This window comes from Trachypithecus francoisi, unplaced genomic scaffold (genome assembly GCF_009764315.1).
Source record: "Trachypithecus francoisi isolate TF-2019V2 unplaced genomic scaffold, Tfra_2.0 Lachesis_group3, whole genome shotgun sequence".
In the NCBI taxonomy this organism is placed as follows: Eukaryota; Metazoa; Chordata; class Mammalia; order Primates; family Cercopithecidae; genus Trachypithecus; species Trachypithecus francoisi.
The window spans coordinates 115688330-115704011 of record NW_022681468.1 but is presented as its reverse complement, the minus strand read 5'-3'; the positions used below and the strand labels follow the sequence as shown (position 1 = coordinate 115704011).

General features: G+C 37.0%; 1 protein-coding gene across 2 annotated transcripts in view; it reads left to right on the top strand.

Annotated features, from left to right (window-relative positions):
* Window positions 1-15682, top strand: part of REC114 (REC114 meiotic recombination protein) — a 137212-nt gene that overhangs the window by 102501 nt on the left and 19029 nt on the right. For both annotated transcript variants that reach the window (XM_033189456.1, XM_033189453.1), the window contains exon 3: window positions 14644-14727. In XM_033189456.1, the coding sequence (XP_033045347.1) occupies window positions 14644-14727 (84 nt within the window). The remainder of the gene's footprint in view (window positions 1-14643; window positions 14728-15682) is intronic.

The following is a 15682-nucleotide window of genomic DNA, read 5'->3' as shown; positions in this document are numbered from 1 at the left end:
CATCTGCTCATTATGAGTGTGTTTTGAGAAAATTAGCCAACATAGAAAAACTTGAGGAAAGCTTTACCAGAGAGTCCTTCACTACAACAGCACTCTTGTTCATTCTTTTCATCAAATGAGGGCAATTTTGTGAGAGTTTTGATGAGAAATCACTAGGCATTCACCTTACAGTCCTGGTTTGGCTCCTTCTGACCTCTTTTTTTGTTTCCTAATTTAAAAATCTGTAAAGGGTACCCATAATGTTAAAGAGATGGCATTGACATGCTTAATTTCCCAGGATCCTCAGTTCTTTAGGGATGGACTAAATAGCTGGTATTGTTGCTTATAAAAATATCTTGAATTTGATGAAACTTATATTGAGCAAAGTTTATATTTTTTATCTTTTAATTTTTCCATGATCTTTAAGTCCCCTTGTATGTAAGCGTCTGTTTTTGGATTTTATTCTATCCCGTGTATCTATATGTCTATTATGTCAAAACCATACTGTCTTGAGTACCCTAATTTTATAATTGTGTTGAACTTGATGGTGTAACTCCCACATCTTTATCCTTTTTCAGGCTTATTTTGGCTATTCTATGTTCTTTGCATTTCCATATGAATTTTTAAGTCAGTTTGTTAATTTCTACAAATTTATGCAAGATTTTAACTGGGATTTCATTTAATCTGTGTATCAATTTGGGAACAACTGACATCTTAACAATATCATAATCTAATCTATGGACATGGTTGTCTTAGCTTGTGCTGCCATAGCAAAATGCCGTAGGCTTGGAGGCTTAAACAACAGGAATTTGTTTTTCATGGTTCCGAAAAGTCCAGGAAGAAAGTGCAGGCCAATTTGGTTCTCTGGTAAGGGCTCTCCTCCTGGCTTGCAGAAGGCTGCCTTCTTACTGTGTCCTAACATGGTAAAGAGAGAGAGAGGAAGCAAACTCTCTGGTGTCTTTTCTTGTAAGGCCCCATCCTCATGACCTCATGTAAATCTGATTACTTCCAAAGACTCTCATCTCCACATACCATCACAGTGCGGTTTAGGACTTCAACAAATGAATTTTTTGGGGAACACCATTCAGTTCATAGCAATGGTCTGTTCCTCCACTTGTTTAGTTCTAATTTAATTTATTTCAATAGGGTTTTGTAGTTTTCAGTGTTCAAACGTTACATATATTTTGGTAAATTCGTTTTTAAGTGTTTTGTATTTTTCCATGCTACTATAAACAGCTTTAAAAAAACTTTGATCTCCAGTTTTTCTTTGCTAGTATGTAAAAATACAATTGGTTTTTGTATATTGACCTTGTATTCTGTGACTTTGCTAAATTCACTTACTAGTTCTACTAGCCCTTTCGTACACTTCATAAGACTTTCCCAAGTACACCATAATGCCTCTGGGAATATAAAGATAGTTGTACATGTTTATCTCTAATCTATATGCCTTTTCTTTTTCTTGGCTGATTATACTGACTACAGTGTTGAATACAAGAGGTGAGATTTGACTTCTTTGCTTGGTCCTATTGTTAGAGGGAAAGCATTCAGTCTTTTGCTAGTAAGTGTGATATTAGATGTAGATTTTTCCTAGGAGTTCTTTAGCAGGTTGAGAAAGTCTCCTATTCCCAGTTAGTTGAGATTTTTAAAAAACCATGAGTGGATGTTGAATTTTGTGAAAGGCTTTTCCCCATCTGTTAAGATGATCATGATGTTTCTATTTTAGTCCATTAGTATGATGAATTAATTGATTTTTTTTTTTTTTTTTGAGACGGAGTCTCGCTCTGTCGCCCAGGCTGGAGTGCAGTGGCCGGATCTCAGCTCACTGCAAGCTCCGCCTCCCGGGTTTATGCCATTCTCCTGCCTCAGCCTCCCGAGTAGCTGGGACTACAGGCGCCCGCCACCTCGCCCGGCTAGTTTTTTGTATTTTTTAGTAGAGACGGGGTTTCACCGTGTTAGCCAGGATGGCTCGATCTCCTGACCTCGTGATCCGCCCGTCTCGGCCTCCCAAAGTGCTGGGATTACAGGCTTGAGCCACCGCGCCCGGCTGAATTAATTGATTTTTAAACATTAAACCAACTTTCCATTCCTGGCATAAATTCTACTTGGTTATGATACATTGTGTTCTTCACATATTGCTGGATTTGGTTTTTAATATTTGTTAAGGACTTTTGGCATCTAGGAATACTGATCTGTAACTTTTTTTTAAATGTCTTTGGTTTTAGTATAGGATTGCATGATTTCCTCCTTAAATGTTTGATAGAATTCACCAGTGAAACCCATTTGAATCTGGAGTTTTCTTTGTTGGAAGGTTTTAAACTACACATTACAATTTTTAAATAGATAATGTATTTCTTTTGGATTCACTTTTGGTATTTTGTGTCATTCAAAACAATTTTTTACTTCATCTAAGTTGTGAAATGTACTTGCATAAAGTTACTATTTGGTTTTTTTTTTTTTTTTTTTGAGTCGGAATTTTGCTCTTGTTGCCCAGGCTGGAAGTGCGGTGGTGCAATCTCAGCTCACTGCAGCCTTCACCTCCTGGGTTCAAGTGATTCTCCTGTTTCAACCTCCTGAATAGCTGGGATTACAGGCACGCACCACCACACCCAGCTAATTTTTTGTATTTTTAGTAGAGATGGGATTTCATCATGTTGACCAGATGGTCTCGAACTCCTGACCTCAGGTAATCCACCTGCCTCGGCCTCCTAAAGTGCAGGGATTACAGACATGAGCCGCTGCAGCCAGCCAAGTTATACTATTCTTACTATCTTTTTTTTAGTGCCTATGGGATCTGTTGTGCCATCTTCTCTTTTATTCTTGTTGTGGATTTGTGTCTTCTCACTTTTTATTCTTGATCAGTCTAGATAGAGATTGTTATTTTTTCAAAGGTCTGTATTTTTGTTTCATTAAATTTTGTTTCCTGTTTCATTTGCCTAAGCTCTATATTTATTTCCTTCTACTTATTTCTGGTTTAGTTTGTTATTTTCTATCTTCATACAGTGAAAGCTTATATTATTGATTTTTTCCTAAGTATTTAAAATTATAAGCTTCCCTGTGAGTACTATTTTCACTATATGTCCCAATTTTTTTCTATGTTGTATTTTCATTTTCATTGTTTAAAATATGTTTTATTTTGTGATTTTTTTTACCCATGGGTAATTTAACATTGTGTTATTTAATTTGTAAATATTTGGAGATTTTCCAGTTATCTTTATGTAATTTTTTTCTAATTTAATTCTGTTATGACCAGAAAGCCTACTCTATAGTATTTCATTCTTCTTTTAAAAACCTACTCGATATTATTTCAGTCTTTATGCAAGGTATGCATATGGTATATCTTTTTGAATGTTTTATGTGCATTTGAAAAGAATGTATATTCTGCTGCTGATGATAGGTATTCTATGAATGTCAGATTAATTTGGTTGATTGTGTTAAGTGTTCCATATTCCTAATGTTATTCAGTCTACAAGTTCTGTCCATTACTGAAAAAGGAGTTTTGAGGTTTCCAATTCTAATTGTAGATTTATTTCTCCTTTTAATTATGTCGGTTTTTGCTTCATGTATTTTGAATAGCTGTTATTGGGTACATGCACATTCGGGATTATTACGTTTTCTTGATGAATTTAACCCTTTATCCTAATGAGATGTTCCTTTTTATCTCTGGTAACGATCCTTGACCTGACATATGTTTGTCTGAGATTGATATAGCCATTCCAGTTTTCTTATGATTAGAGTTTAAATGCCTATCTTTTTATATCTTTTTGTTTTATCTGTTTCTTTACATTCAAAATGAATTTCTTCTAGATAGAATATCGTCTGATCTTGCTTTTAAAATCTATCCTGACAACCTCTTTTTAGTGTTTAGACCATTTGCATTTAATGTGATTTCCTGTGTAAGTTTAAATCTGCCATCTCATTTTCTGTTTATCACATCTATTTTTTTGTTTGTTTGTTTCTTTTTCCCTCTTTTCCTTACTTTTAGGTTAATTCAGTGTTTTTTAGGATTCCATTTCATTTTCACAGTTGGTTTATTAGCTACTCCCCCTTTGTCACCACCCACCATGGCTGCTGTAGGGTTAACAATATACGTCTTTAACTTAGCACAGTCTGTCTTCAAATATGCCACTTCCTGTGTAATGTAGGAAACTTAACAATAGTGTACTTCCATTTGTCCCCTGGACAAATGTGCTACTGTTGTCATGTAGAGCATATTCATGAAATAGCTTCTTAAACACACTTTTCTGCTAATTTTATCATCTCTTAAATTTCTGAGTTTGTTTCTGTTGACTCATTTTTCTCAAGGCTACTAGTCATTGTTGCTGGTTTTTCATATATCTAGTACTTCTTGATCAGATGTCAGATATTGTGACTTGTACATTGCTGAGTGTTCACTTTTGTTGTATTCCTTTAAAGAGTACAGAATTTATTTCAAGCAAGTAGTTAAGTTACTAATAATCAGTTTGACCGTTTTGAAGCTTATTTTTAATATCTTTTAAGGTAGATCTAGAGTAGTCTTTACTCTAAAGCTGATTTAGCAATACTCCTGATGCATTTTTTTTTTTTAAATAGAGATAGAGTCTCATTATGTTGCCCAGGCTAGTCATGAACCCTTGGCCTCAAGCAATCCTCCCATCTTGGGCTTCCAAAGTACTGGGACTATAGGTGTAAGCCACCGCATCTGGCCCTCATGTACGTTTTCTACTGAATGTCCTGTGTATTCAATGAAGTCTCTCTACTCTAGCTAGTTGTAACTTAAACATTCCCAGACCTGTGGAATTCTAGGACTGTTTGACTTACACTTCCTGGTGATTCTTATTTTTCCAGAAGTTGTTCTTGCTCAGTCTTACAGTATTTCATTCTGCGTATGTACAGATAGCTATTCAACCAGAGATTCAAGGAACGCATATGCAGGTTTCTTTTTATTTTTTTTATTTTTTATTATACTTTAAGTTCTAGGGTACATGTGCATAACGTGCAGGTTTGTTACATATGTATACTTGTGCCATGTTGGTGTGCTGCACCCATCAACTCGTCAGCACCCATCAATTCATCATTTATATCAGGTATAACTCCCAATGCAATCCCTCCCCCCTCCCCCCTCCCCATGATAGGTCCCAGTGTGTGATGTTCCCCTTCCCGAGTCCAAGTGATCTCATTGTTCAGTTCCCACCCATGAGTGAGAACATGCGGTGTTTGGTTTTCTGTTCTTGTGATAGTTTGCTAAGAATGATGGTTTCCAGCTGCATCCATGTCCCTACAAAGGACGCAAACTCATCCTTTTTTATGGCTGCATAGTATTCCATGGTGTATATGTGCCACATTTTCTTAATCCAGTCTGTCCCAGATGGACATTTGGGTTGGTTCCAAGTCTTTGCTATTGTGAATAGTGCCGCAATAAACATATGTGTGCATGTGTTCAGGATATAGGCATGGGCAAGGACTTCATGTCTAAAACACCAAAAGCAACGGCAGCAAAAGCCAAAATTGACAAATGAGATCCAATTAAACTAAAGAGCTTCTGCACAGCAAAAGAAACTACCATCAGAGTGAACAGGCGACCTACAGAATGGGAGAAAATTTTTGCAATCTACTCATCTGACAAAGGGCTAATATCCAGAATCTACAAAGAACTCAAACAAATATACAAGAAAAAAACAAACAACCCCATCAAAAAGTGGGCAAAGGATATGAACAGACATTTCTCAAAAGAAGACATTCATACAGCCAACAGACACATGAAAAAATGCTCATCATCACTCGCCATCAGAGAAATGCAAATCAAAACCACAATGAGATACCATCTCACACCAGTTACAATGGCAATCATTCAAAAGTCAGGAAACAACAGGTGTTGGAGAGGATGTGGAGAAATAGGAACACTTTTACACTGTTGGTGGGATTGTAAACTAGTTCAACCATTATGGAAAACAGTATGGCAATTCCTCAAGGATCTAGAACTAGATGTACCATATGACCCAGCCATCCCACTACTGGGTATATACCCAAAGGATTATAAATCATGCTGCTATAAAGACACATGAAAGTTTCTAAAGCTCTTCCTCTGTATTGCCTTCCTCTCTTGAGTACCCTGCCCAGAAAACTGCAGCACCTGGCCTAGCTGACCTCTGTCTCTTTCTTCTCAACTCATTGGGATTGCAGGCTCTGTTTGGATTTCCATTCTCTGAGCCAAAGTCTGGAAATTAATTTTAGGAAGAAAGCCTGGGTGATGGTAGGGCTCACTTTATTTGTCTCCCTTTTATCAGATATCACAGTTCTGTACTGTCTATTTTCTACTGTCTGCAAATAGTTACTTCCAATAGTTGTGTCTAGTTTTCTAGTTGTTTATAATAGGAGTATACATTTTGGCTCTCTTATTCTCTGTTGATCAGAAATGACATCATAGCTTTTGAATTTTCTCACATCTCCCTATAAAAATAGACAGGTCAAACAGGGCTGCAAAACCAAAGACCCATAGATAGCATCTACAACTAAAACTAGATGACTAGGCATTCCTGTGACCTTCCAAATATGAGTGGATGGAGCAAAATCACTGACAGCTTGAAGACCTGTGTGATGTTGTTATCTACACAGGAAAAAAAGAAAAAAAAGGAAGGCAGTTCAGCTTCTGATACCTTGAGATTACTAAAGCTATATCAAAAGGACAGAGCCAACTTGAAAAGGTCCCCATAGCTAAAGAGAGGTAATGTAAGGATCAATAACTGCAAAGGATTGAAACAGCAATTATATTTAAATTTATAAGTTTCAAATGACATTTTAAAAACCCCTTATCATAATCTTTGGAGGATACTAGAGAGCCACCTCATTATTTTGAAAGCTGGCAAATATAAGAAATGAGGTGAGCATTTATCCCACCTTTCCTATTTTTACCTAGTATAACAAAATAGTTGATAAGGCAAAATTCCTTTTTTGAGATGTATTCCATCTCATAAAGAATGAATGAAAAAATTTAAAAATCACAATTTTGCAACCCCAGATGAATTAATGAGTCTAGGCAGTGATTATCAATGGCTGCTAATATCACAAAAAGAACAATAAAAAACCATTATGTACCTACTACGGAATCACATACCTGTCACTTAGAAAGTAATCTTATAAAATCTGAGGAAAAAAAAAATCCAACCTGAATCTGCAAGCTTCTTGATGTACCACTTTTTGAGAATTATAAGACAGAGTTACATATTAAAACACACCATGGAGATACAAAAACAAAATTTAGTGAGGGGACTTTAGGACAGGGATTAGCACACAATGCATAGGACATATCTGGCCCATTGCCTGTTTTCATATGACTTTTGAGCCAAGAATAGTTTTTACATTTTTAAATGGTTGAAAAAATTCAGAAGAATATTTTGTGAGATATGAAATTTCTATGAAGTTCCAATTGCAGCATTCATAAAAAACTTTTGTTGGAACACAGCCATGCTCATTTGTTTATGTATTGTCTGTGGCTGCTTTCATGCTGCAAGGGCAGAGTTGAGTAGGCGCAGGAGTCTATACAATCTAAAATGCCAAAATGTTTACCCACTGGCCTTTAACAACAACAACAAAAAATTGTCAATCCCTAATCTAGAGGACTAATGACCCAGCTTCTTTAACAAAACAATTCCAAGAAAAGGAAAAATCAGTAAGACTTAAGAGACAATCAAGTATCACAATATGTGGACCTTATTTGGATCCCTATTCAAAACACAATATTTAAAAAACCAAGATCATCAGGAAAATGTGAACAGCAACAAAGATACTTGATGATATTAAGGAATTGTTAATTTTTAAAGGTGTGATGATTTTGTGATTATATTTTAAGAGGTCCTTCCTTAGCTTTTAATTTTTTTATTTTTATTTTTGTTTTATTTTTATTTTTTTGAGACAGGGTCTCCCTCTGTCTCCCAGGCTGGAGTGCAGTGGCGCGATCTCGGCTCACTGCAAGCTCCGCCTCCCGGGTTCATGCCATTCTCCTGCCTCAGCCTCCCAGCAGCTGGGACTACAGGAGCCCGCCACCACACCCAGCTAATGTTTTTTTTTTTTTCTTTTTGTATTTTTAGTAGAGACGGGGTTTCACCATATTAGCCAGGATGGTCTCGATCTCCTGACCTTGTGATCCACCCGCCTTGGCCTCCCAAAGTGCTGGGATTACAGGCATGAGCCTGGGATTACAGGATTACGCCCGGCCGTTCCTTAGCTTTTTAGAGATAGATTCTGAAATATATTCAGATACTTGGATTTGCTTCACAATAATCCAGGGAGATGGGAGTTATTGAGTGTGGATGTAAGTAAAATAAGTGAAAAATTGTGATTGGAAGATGGGTGCATAGTGTGATGGCTCATCATACTGTTTTACTATTTTCTCTAGCTTTGAATGTTTGAAAACTTAGAAATAAGTTTAAAAAATCAGTTCAAAGGCCATTTCCTCTGGGCCTAGTAATCGAATGCCTCTTTTCTGTGCTTCTGTAGAATCAAGGAACTTAACCAGATTAATTATTATTGGGTGGTTATTTGTTTAATTTCCCCTGGACTCCCAGCTCCTTGAGGGCAAGGACCATTTGACTTTGATCTGTAGTGTCAGTTATAGGACATAGCACATAATCTGTTACATACTTCTGGAACAAAAATAGTGACTTTTCATGGCATACCATGATTTCTAGATGATAAAAATTCTAAAACACAGTCGTCCTTTTTTTGACATTATTTATTTTTATTTACTTTACTCCTTCCAAATAGCCTATAGTTCAGCATGAAACCAAACTGGTTATATAGCTTTTATAAATCAGGAAAAATATAACTCCAAAATAAAGTAAGTTATAGAATGGGCATCTTAATTTGAGCTGTCTCAGTCTGAGACATGATATTATTTAAGTGTGGAATAGGTACTTAGAAGTAAGGCAGGTATTTCTTCTCCAAGCACAATATTGTATGTTTCTGAATATTGCAAAAATATCCATATTCAACTCTAAGATCAAAATCTAATCAGCTACAAATTATTTCTATCTACCTTCTTATTCCCTTTTGTTAGCTTAATACCTTAATTATAAGTTTAATAACCTAACAACTGGTTATGATTATTGAAAGTTTAATTTTTGCCTGGGTGTAGTGGCTTAAGCCTATAATCCCATCACTTTGGGAGGCCCAGTCTGGAAGATTGCTTGAGATCAGCCTGTACAACATAGTGAGACCCCATCTCTACAAGAAATTTTAAAATTAGCTGGGCATGGTGGTGCATGCGTGTGGTCCCAGCTATTCAGGAGGCTGAGGTGGGAGGATTGCTTGAGCCCAGGAGATCAAGGCTGCAGTGAGCTATTATCACACCACTGCACTCCATCCTTGGCAACAGAGCAAAACCCTGTCTCCAGAAAAAAAGAAAAAGTAATTTTAGAAAGCCCAATCTTTTACTTTGTTTTCCCTCTTCACATTGTTGCCTTCATATCTGTAGCGATTCTCTTATCATGGATTTTTTTTTTTTTTTTTTTTTGGTCTGTTTTCAGTGTAATTTGATCCTCACAAACTGAGCTCCAGGAGAGTGAGTCAGAAACACAACCCTGAAGCTTAAGCCAGGGTCTAATTTTTAAATAAATCACCTGGCACCAAAACACCTTATCACATTCATCAAGAAGACCTTTCGGTGTTCTGGGCTTGGGGACAAGGTGGATTGTCAAATGATTAGTCATCAAGTTATTTTTGTAACCTTATTCTCCTATGCTGTTTTCCTCTGAATCAGGGTTTTTATAGCAGGTGTGAACATTTATAATTGTCATTTTCATAAAAATAAAATGCTGTTTTCTTCAAAGCATTTACAAAATCATAACGGGAAGATTTTAAAGCTAATTTACCTAGCAAAATGCCAGTGACACCCCATGATATTCTCCTGGCTTCCTTGCCCAAACTGGTAGGTGAAGTCAGAACTGAGGGGTGCCTGAGGTACTAATGGAACTAGCTCAGTGACAGAGTCAACAGCAAGGGAAACAGACTCAGTAGGGTTAAGGGCACGGCTAGTTTTTCCCACCATCTTTGGACTTCCGATTGTGTACATCTTATCTCTACATCCATTTTCTTAGGTACTTTCCTCCCTTCCCTTGATGGCTTCATTTTTATCTCTATGGCAAGTCTTCATTATGTATGATAACAGGGGCCACAGAGAGCATGGATGACCACAATTTAGAAATGCGCTTCATAACTTATAATGCATGAAGACCAAAGCTTGAGATCCTCTTTATATGAAGTGTAGTGTGGTGCCCCACCTTGGTATCATGTGGCATTCTGGCCACTGCCCCTCAGGGAGGCTGTGCCAGAACTGGGAAAATTAAGGGATGGGTCAAAGTGTGATAGGAGGAAATGGGGGTGTCAACCATGTGCCAGAAATTGGCCCTCTTTCATTCAACAGACATGCTGGGCACAAAGATGAATGTACCCCAGTTTTTGATCTCATGAAGTTTGCAGTGAGGTGTAGGGGCTACAAAAAGAAGACAGGGTAGAAGCAACAGCCAGCCATTGCAAGGCACAGCACCTCCTGCTGCTGGATTCCATGCAGATTTGACAGCCCTTATTTCTACTCCATCCCTGTGCATCACCTGACACAGTTGACAAGTTTCTCTGCTGGAAACTCTCACCCCTCTTAGCTTCCACATTACTCTGTCCTGGACATTCATTCTTTGTTTTGGCTCTTGTTCTTTTTTCTGATGGTAAATTAGCATTTCCTAGAGTTCTTCACTCTTGCCCATCCCACCCAGTGCTATCAATTCTGAACCTCAATTTTTCTACCTCAGCACTTTCCTGGATTATGACAGACTCTCATCAGTTAACAGTAACTTCCTTTGGCAGTGATTCTTGACCTGGTGGGGGAACAGTATCCAAAGTTCCAGTAGCAGAAGCTCCCTGGGTGATTTTGACACATTTCCCCCTCCTCTTGGATAGATTCTGTCTTATATTTTAACCCCTAGCACGGTGGCCAGCTGTGGTAGGAGCTCAGTGATGTTAACCGCGTGTTTAATGGCAGTAAGCACAGGATGCTATGAGAACACAGAACAGGTCACTTAATTGTGAGAAAGTCAGGAAAAGCTACAGAGAAACTATCAGTTAAGCTAAACTGAATTTTCTAGATGGATAAGCCTTAAAGAGATTCAAACAGGTGGGTTTTCATAGCAAGGCAGATCAGTTATTGAAATTTATGTATGGCAAGTGGTTAGACACACAGGCTTCTTTACTAAATCTCAGCATTAGGAGAAAAGAACTCTTTCTGAATTTTGAACAAGATTAGCATAAGTCAAATAAAAGTAAGATGTTCTATATCATTGGATAGGTAATCGATTTGTGGTCATCACTGCTCCCAAGAAATGATACTGGTCCTGGTATGAAATAGTCTAATTAATTTTTAAAAATAATTTCAACTTTCATTTTAGATTCAGGGGTACATGTGCAGGTTCGTTACCTGAGTATATGGTGTGATGCTGAGGTTTGGGATACAAATGATCCCATCACCCAGGTAGGGAGCATAGTACCCAGTAGACAGTCTTTTAATTTTCATAAAGAGTTTCATTTATTCACTCAATAAACTTACGTAAGCACCTTCTAGTGTTGAGCACTATAATAGGTGCTGTATATTCATCAGTGAGCAAAACAAACAGCCCCTTCCCTCATGGGGCTTATAGTCTAGTGAAAAAATAGACATTAAGGAAATCACTACAAACACACAGAATGATGAATGCTATGAGAGAACGTGGATTGTTAAGGGAAAGTACAACAGGGTCACCTAGTTGAGATTAGGCAAGAAGTGAACAATGATCAGAGGTTAATTAGGCAAAAAAATTAGAGGGAAGAGGCAGAGAGAAGAGATGTAGGAAACTCCAGGGCAAAATGGTTTGAATAAATTGATGAAGAGTCATAAAGCGGCTCAACTAAGAGTTGCTGCTGAGGAGGAAGGGCACACCCCTTCTCAGGTCCTGCTTCTGCCTCTTCCTTGAGTTCATGCCATATTGTAGTGGGTATCCCCCATCAACTCCAGCGACAGTGGTCTCCTTGCAGGTTCCCAGACAGGCTATGCTGTTTCATGCCTTTTAAAAATTGTGGTAAAAAACATGCAACATGAAATGTACCCTCATTTGAAGTGTTCAGTACAGTATTGTTAACTATAAGCACAGTGTTGTCCAGCACAAATCTAAGCATTATGCATAACGTAAGCATTAAGCATAGCATTAAGCAATAATGTTGTCCAGCACAAATGTTTGCATAAATTTTCTCACATACATGCATAAGAAGCTTACACAGCTCAAAAAGCAGAGCAATGTTAAAAAGGCATAGAGAAAGCTTTTATTCCCACCCCTGCCCCATCTGCACTGTTCGCCTTCACTCCCTGCAAATGGTTATTAGCCTCTTGTGTATTAGTCCTCCAGTTCTTTATGTAAAGAATATACATTGTTCTGTCTTATTAAAAAAAAAAGTAGCATGTGATGGACATTGTTATGTAGCTTGCTTTTTTACCTAACAATATGTGTTAGAGTTCAGTTTATATAAAGCTGCACTGTCCAAGAAGGTCAGTAGGAGTCATATGTGGCTGTGGAGCACTTGAAATGTGGCAGGTGCAACTAAAAATGGAATTTTAAATTTTATTTAATTTAAATTTAGGTTTAAAAAATGAAAGTGAAAAATATCTTCCTATTAATCTCAACTTTATTGTTTTAATAGGACTACATTTCACTTTAACCATTGAAAATCCAACATCCAAATTGAGATGTGGTATAAGTGTAAAACGCACACTGGATTTCAAAGACAGTACAAAAAAATGCAAACTGTCTCATTAATGTTTTACATTGTTTACAATCTAGTCATCAATTTGTTCAATGTTTTTTGATATAATTGGTTAAATAAATATTAAAACCAATTCTGCCTATTTCTCTTTTTTTAAAGTGATACTAGAAAACTTCAAATTACATATGTAGCTCAAATTCTGTTTCTTCTGGACAGTGCTGATATATAACATTTACTACTTTTTACACCTGTATAGTATTCCATTGTATAGAGTACCACAATTTACTTAACCAATCCACCTTTGATGCGTATTTGAGTTGTTTCCAATCTTCTGTTAGAAAAAAAAAAAAAAAAGCAGAAATGCTTACCCTTCTCCATGCATCACTTCATACATTGGCAGGTTGATCTGTAAAATGAATTCCTGGCATTGGGATTGCTGGGTCCAAATGTAAATACATTTGTAATTTTGATATTGCCAAATTGCCCTCCATAAGCACTGTACCAATTTGCACTCCCACCAGCAATGTGTGTGCCAGTTTCCTCATATATTGCCACTCGAAACTATAATTAACTGTATTTTTGGATGTAATAATCAACATTTCTTTTTGCTAATTCCGAAAAGGTTTTAAGAAATCATAAATGGTTTGCCTAACTTCTTTTTCCATTTGAGAAAAAAAAAAAAAAACGGATACCGATAAAAAACTTAGAATTAGCATTTCAGAACTGACTCTTTTTTTTTGAGACGGAGTCTCGCTCTGTGGCCCAGGCTGGAGTGCAGTGGCGCAGTCTCAGCTCACTGCAACCTCTGCCTCCTGGGTTCACACCATTCTCCTGCCTCAGCCTCCCGAGTAGCTCGGACTACAGGCGCCTGCCACCACACCCGGCTAATTTTTAAATTTTTATTATTATTATTTTTTAATTAAAGCATCAAAGAAGTAACCCTCACTGTCTCCCAGGTTGTAAATTTCTGTGAAAGTTGCAACTTTCACCATACTGAGATTTAAGCACAGGGATTTTGTGAGGGTTCAGATGAACAAGGGACTACATTTTCTTCTGTTTTTTAAGAGTTGGGGATTTCTCAGATTACTCCAGCAGCCTTCCCTAGCTATGGTGGACTGACATTTAAGGGTAGACTGGCAGTTCGCATGCAGTTTTTGCGTGTTGTAAGTTAATCTCCTGGATTGGTTTTACTGTATGCTAAACATATTCTAACTCAGTGGGCTGCTTAACTGAGGAAACGCACTGACAACATAACTGGTGCTTAAGAGCTGCCATAATCATCAGATAGTTCATTCCACTGACTTCATTAGTAAATGGTAGATAAAGTTTATCTTTTCACTTTATGGATCTAACGGTTGTCTCTCGTTTAAGACTTGTGTGCCCTCTACTGCCCTCTTTGCCTTTTTTTGTTTTTTCAGATGGAAATAAACATTCAGTATCCAAAAGCAAAATGCTTTAAATTTTCCATTCATAGGAATCTGAAAATAAGATTCTTGTGAAGAGAATTCTTACTATGGAGTTAGAGATATGCCAGATAAGTTAATAAATCAGTATAATGGAACCCTTGATTTGGGGGGATATAAAATAATATTTTGGCAAAATCTAGAGGCATTTTATATCAAATATGACTATGGACACTTAACTCTCTTTAGTATTGTATTGATTTTCAACATAAAAAGATTAAGAAAAAAAGTTGTCTTTATGTTGCTCATGCGGGAAAAGCACCAGGACATTGAGGACTTAGTATAAGGGTCATCCTTGGCAACTGGTTGTATCGAGTCATTGCTACTATGTTTGAGTTACACAATAAATAAATATACAACTTTCTAACAGGAAGTAGCTGCAGCCGCAGCTATTCTTCATATTTTTGCTTCTGTTGCTAATTTTTGCCTAATTATTTTGTTTCAGGAAGGGTTTTCACTCATTGGTAGCAAGGACTGGTTGAAGATTGTAAGACGCATGGATTGTCTGTTGTTTGGAACAACGATAAAGGCAAGATTTAAGCTAATGATCATACTCTTCTCATCTTCTATGTGTGTATGTTGGGGAGGTGTTTGGGAGCATCTCTTGGTAGGTGACATGTACTGGGAAGAATACAAATGTTTAAGAAAGGCTTGTACTATGAGCAAAACATGAAACAAGGACTGTAGAGAGGCAGAAGCCTCATTAGCAGGAAGACATTGCTAAGGAGTCAGGCTCTAATGGATTTATCAATATGCATCTGATGGAGCTGTGCAGCCATTCTCTGTCCCCCAAGCACAAATCGGGAGGAGGTGGAGTGCATCATTTGTCTTGCTATTTGGATGTTTAAAAAGGTGTATATTTTCAAATGATTCAGTGAATATGTATTTTCATTTTTTCTAATATTAAAAAAATTCTCTTTTACTTGCTTTCTAGCTGTATTAAGTGTAAAGAATGATCCTCATCAAAGAAACATGCATATTAATCACCTGGATCATTTTCCTTCAAAAATAACTATGAAAACCAATCTGTTAACATTCACGGAGTAGATAACATTGAAATTTAAGTGAAAGATACTAATTTTTGAGGGACTCAGACTCTGAGAGTTAGACGATTATCTAGTGGAAGGGTATTAACCTGGGGTACACAGACCCCAGAGTCTCCATAGAATTCAGGGGGTCCATGAACTTCTATGGATTTTCACTGACCTCTAATTGAAATTTATCATTTCCTTCCACTATGAATGTAGGCCAGCAGATCACAGTAGTTTTAGAACTTCTCACCAATGGAAATCACAGATACTTTCATATCACAGTTCAGTTGTATCTGACATCTCAAATGTTTATGCTCATCACTACCTGAAAATTAAGGTGTTTGTTAGTCCTACTAGATCTTTATTATCAAATACATTAATAAAGAAGCATATACATTAGTTCACAAATTAGCGCCTTAATATTGTAATAAACAAATTCAGTATAATTGATTT